General features: G+C 35.6%; 1 protein-coding gene across 5 annotated transcripts in view; it reads left to right on the forward strand.

Annotated features, from left to right (window-relative positions):
• LOC139974309 (uncharacterized) overlaps positions 1-5,289 on the forward strand; it is a 44,563-nt gene extending 39,274 nt beyond the window's left edge. The window contains exons 1-5 of one of the 5 annotated variants that reach the window (XM_071981341.1): positions 778-960; positions 2,161-2,315; positions 3,246-3,280; positions 3,596-3,718; positions 5,022-5,289. In XM_071981341.1, the coding sequence (XP_071837442.1) occupies positions 925-960; positions 2,161-2,315; positions 3,246-3,280; positions 3,596-3,714 (345 nt within the window). In that variant the 5' untranslated portion in view covers positions 778-924 and the 3' untranslated portion in view covers positions 3,715-3,718; positions 5,022-5,289. Of the gene's footprint in view, positions 1-777; positions 961-2,160; positions 2,316-3,245; positions 3,281-3,595; positions 3,719-5,021 lie in introns of those variants that run through there. The other 4 variants (XR_011795441.1, XR_011795436.1, XR_011795438.1 and 1 more) reach the window with 4 other exon arrangements.
• The last annotated feature ends 4,129 nt before the right edge of the window (positions 5,290-9,418 follow it).

The following is a 9,418-nucleotide window of genomic DNA, read 5'->3' on the forward strand; positions in this document are numbered from 1 at the left end:
CCTGAACGGACTGAAGCAGTTAACGGTGGTCCACGATCACAAACTGCACATTTTCACCAAATGAAACCAACATTGAAAGGAAGAATTTCTGCATGTTACCTATAAATGAACCAACTGTTCTTAAATGGTACAAACAGGCAAAATCAAACTAAACCTATGCAGAAGGCTTTCTGTCTACTATATTCTCGAGCATATGATAGCGAGCATAATCCAAAATAGAATTGCCGTTCGTCACATTTAAGGGTCTCATACATCTAAGTGTTTCATTGCAGATAAAGTAGGGGTGGGGGAGGGGTAGGGGGGTGGAAATAATATCAGCGATCGATTGGACGTAAAGTACGTTAATGCTGTTGTTTGTTGGTTTTCCAGTCCCCACCTCGCGACCCAACGTAAAAATGTTAGCGATCCATGTTTGGATCGCTAGCTATAATTTGGAAGCGTGCCTGTACATACAACCGTTAGGGGCTCCGGAGAAACGTTCTAGAAAAAACAAAAACAAAGTGCGCCACATATTCAGTAGCATAATGTTGGTATGATACAATCAAAACTCAGTTCTCTGATAAGTTACCCCTACATTCTAAATAAAAAAGAGTGAAAAATTCACCTAACTGAGAGTGATTCTGTCTCTCCATAAGAGCCAAAATTCACTCTATAAGAGCGAAATTTGTTGGTGTTCAGTCCCTCCAGTTATTTCTCTGATCACTCTTTGACGCGGAGTGAATAATAAGTATGTGTTGACATGTGAATAGCCAATTACATTGACGAATGCTGCCGCCCTTTTTGATTTATTATATGACAGGCAATTTTCCTACATAACATACTACAGTATAATGCTTGCAATATCGCAAAACAATTCAATCGAAACCACGCAGAGGTTTTTCCTGAGGCAATTGAAGATGTCTGTCCAAAACTGGTTGGAGTGTCATGGTTTTGGAGAAAACATTGTACAGTTATTTGAAGGTAAGTCAATCTATCTTTAATAAGTCGAATAATCACATACTAGCCATATGTACTATATGAGTAGTTGTAGTAGGCTACTAGGCAAGGGTATGTTGTTATTGTCAATATATATATAAACTTATAACGTAGGCTTTGGGCTAGGTCCAACGCAACACTAACAAAGCAGGCCGTGGCTATTCTTACGACTAGTCGTAACAATTATTTATAAACTATTCTTACGACAAAGGCGAACTCAAGCGCAGTAAAGTAAATAAAGCAACTGCGCATGTAGTAGGGGTAACCCTAACCCTAACTTTAACCCTAAACCCCAATCCTAACCCTAACACTAACCCTAACCGGAAATTATTGTTACTCCTGGTTGTAAAAATAGTACTCCTGTCATAGAAATAGCAACTGCGCATGCGTAATCGGAAATTATTCTTACGAACAGTTGTAAGAATAGCCACTTTGAACAAAGTAACGTACAAGTGACCTGGTGAGGTTTAATCTTTATTGAACATTTAGCATATGCTGTTAAAATGATAAACTAACCCATTACTATAACTTAGGCCTTAATAATTTAACCGTAGCCTACTACCAGTAACAATATTAATCAGGCCAAATCGAGGTAACTCGGATATGGATTGTACTTTAAATTCAGACTTCATACCGTTACATTAAATATAAAATAGGGTTTCAAATAGGGGATCAATCAATCAATCAACAAAGTCATATAATTAACTTTCCACCTGGTTTTACTTGCGTTAGTGTGCTTAATTTCTGACCTATTGTATAACGCTGAAATTATAAGTAGGCCATACAAGGGTAACGATTAAGTTCGTGACATACGCCCCGCTTACGGAAAACCTTCGTACATGTAGCACGTGAATACATCCATCCATTTTACACACTAAATTCCAATTGACGATGGTCGTTGAAGAAAAATTCCTAGTTAGACTTACTCAAGTTCACTGCTAAACTTGTTGAATGAGATTTCATAAAATAGCTGTTAGTAATCCTGATGCTGGAGAACTTCAAATTCATCAAAATAAAACACCTGTTTGGGCTGATGACTTTACAACTCAGGTTTACATGAGGGATATTTAAAACACACATGGGCTAAGTAGAGTCTTGAGGGTAATGAAAAACTGAATATTTAAACTAATTGCTAATTTCAAATTAACTAAATTTATGATTAACTAAGTGAAGTTTGTTACTTAGTTTGTTGACAGGATTTTCAAGCAAAACATCTCGGAACACAGACACCTTGGCAAGATTTTGCTGGAGGAGATGGAAGATGGTCACGTGACCATATCATCAAGAAAGAAGTCGGTGCAAGTTATGGTCGCTTATCTCATAGACCAGGTGGGCTCAAAGTAAGTATAATGATCTAGTTTATCACATGACTAGCTTAGCTAAGAAAGAAAGTAACTATAGATTTATGACATTATCAACGATGACCCCACAAGGCAGTAAGGGAGAGGGGGGGTGGTGGGGCGAGGGCCTTAAAAACTGATGTTGTTTGCCTACATATAATTTGATGTATGCATGATCAATTCAATTCAATAATGTAATATCTTGTCATTGCTCCCTAGATTAACCTTGGATTTGACCAGCTCTTCCCTTACGGGGTGTGAATTAATAAACAAATGGCAATGGTAAAATCATCAAAGTGTCTCAGGGTGTAAAGAAAGAATTCTTGGATGCCATTTTTCTGAAATATAAAGATGGAGATGGTACAAGCAAAGGTTACATTGGACCGAATAGCAGACAGTTTATCATAGTTGCTTTATTCTCAACATAATGCCATTAGGTCAAGAAGACTATTCAATTAACCATTTAGTGAGGATCAGGCTATAGTTCCCACATATTTAAAAAGTCAACATTTCATAGTTCCCCTTGTGCGGGTATTCACGCATAAGCTATGGATACCAATGGTCATCTGCAATTAAGTTCAACACAACGTAATTGCAAGTAAACAGAATAATTTTCTATGCACTTCACGCCAACATGTTTCTCTAATCTCTTTTGCTGTCGCCAACACTTTTCCAAGGCTAGGCTATGAGTGTCCACTGCATATAGCTCCATGTGAGAGGACATACATTGAATTGAAGGTCATGTCATTACCCATTATGAGTCATCCCAGCTACTAGACAATGTTCCTTAAAGGCATTGAAGACTCGCCCCAAACCGCGTGCCGCCCTCTGAAAAAAATAACTTTCCGTAGCTTGCTAATTACGTTTTCTTCTTGTCGCTAAAAAATGCAGACAGTAATGAAACGTGATACCTTGTTATCTTTTATCTAGACCTGAGCTGTCCACGCTGCTATGTACACTGTGTTGTGAGTATTGACTGTAGATGTTTGTCTCGTCTGTACACTAGTGTCTAATTACCGACGGTGTGCGTATTTTCTGGGATCGATGGTGGTGTCTAACACTTCTGTTACACCTCATTCGAAACTAGGTCAGATTACCGGCATGAGACGTTTCTTTGTGCGCGAGTCTTCACACCCTTTAAACTATCATGCCTGCATATTCTTCATATTTCTAGTGTCATATTAAGTTATATGGGTAATTGGTCATTTCTTATCATATAATAGAACAGCGCAATCAGAGATATAATGTGGCATCATTAACATTTTTCTTCCTTTGTGCAGCTGACGTATGTGCCCTGGAACTACTGGTCACGATGCTGAGGACCACAAATTACAGAAAGGAGAAAAGATCATCTACTGTATCAGCCAGTATACAGTGCATGCCGTATGATACAGAATAGAGTGGTAAATAAATACTTTTTAATGCAGGGTTTCCCTAACTTTATCCCACTGTCAGAGTTGTCCACGAACCCAAACTTTTCGAGACATGATCTGAGTCATTATTATACTATAATACGCGCATAGCAGTGCTTCGTAAAAGATCAAGTTCATAGTGTAATATTGTGGAGTTTGTCGATAGGTACGAATTTATACATTACTAAATTATATGATATATCAGATTTTAGTTTAAAAAAAGTACTCTAGTTTTGACTTTCAGAAACGTCTCACGAACGTCTCATGGGATTAACTCACGCAACCCCTGGGGGTTCATGCACCCGAGTCAGGGAACCCCTGATTTAAAGGAAGCCAATTTGCATAAAAAGCTGTTCAGCTAAGTACACAATATGATCAAAATAGCTATCAATGATGACTTACTTGCTATATGTTTGTATTTATAATGGTTCATAATAATTGTTCAAAGCTATTTGGTGCAAAGGTGCAAATTACAACTTAAATGGGTTTTCTTTTTTTGTGGGTGTGTGTGTGTGTGGGGGGGGGGGGGGGTGGTAGTGGCAGCTAGGATGTATATGCTGGTGCCTGGTGTAAAATGTAAATTAAATGCTTTTTAAATATTTATTATCAAGGCCTGAGCTTTGGAGATAAATTCAAGATAAAAAAGTATGACAAATTTCAAGTTATTTGAGCGTTTATTATCTTCACAGCTTTTATACCCTACATACCAAATATTGGTGCCTACTTATCTGAATAAACTATTGTCTATCAAAGGAAAAAAGCACCCAACAGATAATATAATATAATGTGGTAGAGAAGGACAAGATTTGCAGTATATTGTATGAAAAATTGAATCAGTTTTACTCAAAACAAAATAAGTTCAAACTGATGTTCCAGGTTCACAAACAGATCATTGTTTTGTATTTGTTATCAATATCTTTCTTATTGACAACTATGATTATCTACACTGCTACAAAGATGTAGTAGTTTGTGTTATTCACATACTAATTCTACCAGCATGTGTTCAGCAGCTGCTGACACTTAACAAAGTATTAACTTTATGAAGGGATTTATACTTCTAGTGACTCTTTAACAACATGTAAAACTAAAATATAAGCTATTGTGCTTGGTAGTAAATACAGCTGAATCTATTTGCCACACCGCAACACATCTGCTAGGATTATTTCACAAGAATTATAGCAGGCATGGCAACCACTCATCAAAATGACAATGCCTGAAATTACACTTATCTTAATTTTAAACTGTTTTTATAGTAATTTGAAATAATAAAAAAAAATCTTATTTGTACTTTCAGGTTGGAACCGATGTTGGTCAGTGGTGCACAGAAAAGATTGAGGAGTTCACTCACCCTTTCTTATTAAGTCTTGGGCCAGCCAGTAGGCCAATTTAGTATTTTATTATGTGTGAATACACCAACATACCTGTTGGTGAATCTATCATAGTAGATTTTGACAGGCTTATCAAGTTTCATTATATCTTGAACCTGCACTTTGCTCTACCTTTATCTACTTTTTTAAAAACTTATTTGAAGTTCTCATTTATAAGGTTTTCATGACAAGGTACACCCACAAGTTAGGTCATTTAATGTATAGCGCTCAATAATATGCCTAATTAAGAGCATGTTCCAGCTATATGAGCATAAACCATAAAAACAAACTAAAGTAGATAACAGCATTCCTTAAATAAACTATCCAAATGCTTTCAAGTGACTCCTTCTTATTCCACTGTAATTACTCCTACATTATGAACCTTCCTCTTACTTCTACGTTGTCCTTAACAATCCTATTTTATCCTACTTTTTTGACTTGCCACCATCAAAATAAGTATTTATGAACTTGCATATTAATAAAATGTGAATATAAAAAATGTCATACGATTTTGTCAACATTGTTGGGTACCGGTGAAAACTTCTAATGAAAGCCTACAGAAGTCTCACTATTGTCTTACGTTTGTCCTCTTCGTTCATAAATTTAATCCTACTTACACTAGTTGTTTCTTATAATCCCACCTGTGTCCTGATTTCAGAATTTATTTTAGAATTTTCAGAATTAGTCCTTTATCCAGAATAGCTTATAGGACTGTAAGGCTTGCATTAAACTTTAATATTTAGTTTATGCTTTACTAAAACTATTGTTTGATTTGTACATCACAGAAAGGAAGGAGACATGATGACCGGTGCATGATGTTTTATGCTCAATTTTGATAACATTTTTGTATGATTGCTGAATATGGAGATTACTTTTATAACATGTTAACATGTCAGTTACTGAAGCAGATATTTTATAACTTTTGATTTAAGATTTATTTATATATATATATATTTTTTTTTTATCAGTTTACTATTACTAGTCTATACCATTCACCATCTGTTTGCAGTGTCTTGTGTGTGTGTTGTTCTATATGTATACGTAGTCCATCTATGACCTTTTATACTTGCCTGAAAATTCTGTTTAAAGTTCCTTATTCTAATACATACAACAAAAATGTGAGAACATATGTTATGTCCTTTTTTTTTAAATTTCTCTAAAATGCCATGCAAATCTTTCGCTAGTTTAATTCTGTTACATTTTAGATCTTATGTTGTATACTTTATGTTAATTTCGATGTGTGAGTGAGAAAGTATACTCTCAAATGAAAAACCCATAATCCTGTCCGGTGTAAATTACAAAAATTCTTCATTGCGATGCCTTGATTTGTAATACCACCATCTTTAACTGTTCAGCAAAGATTAGACTAAAATTGCTGGTTCCTTTTCAACAACACCATAAATAACATCACTCCTTTAGAGTGACTTTTCACTATCAACCTTAGTGAATTTCACTCTTTTATGGAGTGAAATAATTCACTCTGTACAGGAGTCTGTAAAGGAGTGAAATTCACTCTTTGAAGAGTGGTCCCTCTATACACTCTTTGAAAAATTGAAAATCCACTCCACTTGAGTGGATTTTCACTCCTTTTTTTAGAGTGTTATATGCCGGCCTATCGTGAGGTTGGCTCAAACGTCGGGTGGGAGAGGGTGGGGGGGGGGTCCAACCAGTGGGCATACTACTGTGTGCTGAATCTGTGACAACATCATATTTACAAAAGTTGCATAAGTTACAGGACACGGGCATTTTACCCTCCATATATTGTGGTTGCCTCTCCGTAAATTGTTTGTGCCCCCCCTCCAAGACAGATTTTCCAATAATGAGAAACATTTTGTGGTGACAAAAAAAAAATAATAATAAGATAATTCCTGATACAAACAAATGTATTGGTGCAGAACATATGTATAGCAATTAAACTTCATTTTAAATTTTGAACAGATGTATTCCATTAGGCTTTAATTCAATCGATTTAGCTTTGAGTGCTCAGAGATATATGTCACACACGACACTGGTGTTCTGATAACTCTGGAGAATAATATACAATTTAAAGCTGAAGGGCGCCACAGTTTTATCCAAACTAGTTTGAATACAACAGAGGGAGACAAACCCAACCAACATCATTAGCTTAAACACCATAGATATTCTTAAAGAACAACCCACCCCACCCCCTCAGACCTTGCCGCGAATTTTTTTTTCCCAAACTGAAACGACGCTGAAATTATTTCATCGATTCTGATTGGCTGATCAAAACCTATATTAGTGAATTATCTCGAATTAATACGAATGCATGTATATACGGTTAATGCATGCCTACTGGGTCACCATGTACAAGAACTTCTAATGGTGCCGGTAAACATCTGTGGTTCCGTACGTATAGGTTATAAAGCTATATACAACTATATAGTTAAAAAGTTAAAAGACACAGACATATCGTCAAATGCCTTTTTTGTGTACACTCACTGGCTGGCACACTCGCTCGCCGTCTTCATGGCCACTGCATATACGACTAGGCCTATCATGATTCATTGACTGAAAACATTTTGAATTTATGATTATAAAACTAAAAGTATCGCAACTCCGAATGTACACAAGCACCTCGTACATAAATACATCGGCTACATGTATACAATTACGAATGCACTGTGTTTTATTGTGTTGTATACTATACACAGTACAATAGGCTACATTACATGTGTTGTGTAGAGCGGAGTCAAGCGAGTAAACAAACGACCGAGGACTGCCTATAATGGGCGGAGAAGTTGGGAATAGTTGCTTCATTGTGTTAAGAACACTATATACTTTCGTTCATATATACCTACCAAAAGTTCTGGAAAGTTGCTAATGTGAATATCTTGAATTTGTTCGTGTTGATCATACTGATATTGACAGAGTATGGAGGGATCCATGTTGAATACTAAAGTATATCACGTGCTCACTGAGAGCCAATCAGAATCGAGGATATAATTTCAGTGTCAGATCAGTTTGGGAAAAATAATTCGCGACCCGGCCGGATAACGAACCCGGAACCTCCCGATTGCTACGCCTCATTGAATTGCTTCAAATGCCAACGCCTTTATCCGATCGGCCACAGCACCATATCTTAATTGTTACCTTTGAGATTTATCGTGTTTTGAAAGTGTCTGGGAGCTGTCTCTTTGTAAAACTATGATGTCACAGTGTCACTAAAATCTGAAACCTTTTACTTCTCTTTATTTTTCTTTCACATTTTCAAGGTGGAACATAATAACATTGACACCCGCAATCAATGTCATCATTAGGTCATGTTAAGATGTCCGATCTTTTATATTCAACATGTGCAAAGTCACCATTACATGAAATAATCGTTGAAATAAAAAAAGAAAAAATAGAAAAGTAGGAAGCCCGTTGTGACTTGATGATGTCATATTTAGAATTGATCAAGTCATCAACATTGTGTGTGAATACGTTCACATTAAAATTCGTGATATCTCCCAAAACAAATTACATCTTTCCCAGCTGTTTGGGGAAATATTCAAGAGATTTATGGCTGTCACTAAGACCAGTAATGATGGTCGGTTTTGTGTCTCCTTCTTTTGAAAGTGGCAAGGTTCGTCTTAAATGTTAAGGGTTTTTAAATCTCATAAGTGAGGAAATTTCGACATTTTTCGGCAAAATAACGCAATAGTTGTCTATCAAATATCATCAACTTAAAACTAAAAACTTAAAACTACAAAGAGATGAATTATGCTCATATCAGAAAGAAATCATTTATAAAAGAAAGTTAGACCAATTGTTTATGTTCTTGTCTATGATATATATATATATATATATATATATATATATATATAAGTTTAAAAATTTTAAAATACGAGAAAAATGATTGATATTCGAATGGAACTCATGAAATGATTCCAAACATCCAAATGAAAAATAATAGTTATCATGAATGTGAAGTTATTTACTGTAACCTACGATGTTCAAAATAGGAATATGTGAAAAGCTGCGTCCAACATCTGCTTCGTAGGAGAGCGTAGAAAGTGAAGAAACATATTGACGACTTAACACACGTTGCACAACGTCAAATATATGAAAATGACCGTTTAGAAGAGATGTACTGTTTGCCTAAAACGGAAAAAATCTGAAAATTACATTTGCACTTCTAAAAAAGCTTCATTTCTTTTGGTTACTTCCTCCCTGTTTTAATTGATTTATTTTTAATTAGATATTATAAAGTAGCGAAATGTTCTTTTTTCGGTGTTTAAGTGATGTCATTGGTGCAGTATTTGTCTCTCACACTCGATTTTAAAGAAATAAAAAAATTATGTAATACTTAACCTTTACCACT

Source organism: Apostichopus japonicus, chromosome 9, assembly GCF_037975245.1.
Source record: "Apostichopus japonicus isolate 1M-3 chromosome 9, ASM3797524v1, whole genome shotgun sequence".
Taxonomy (NCBI): domain Eukaryota; kingdom Metazoa; phylum Echinodermata; class Holothuroidea; order Aspidochirotida; family Stichopodidae; genus Apostichopus; species Apostichopus japonicus.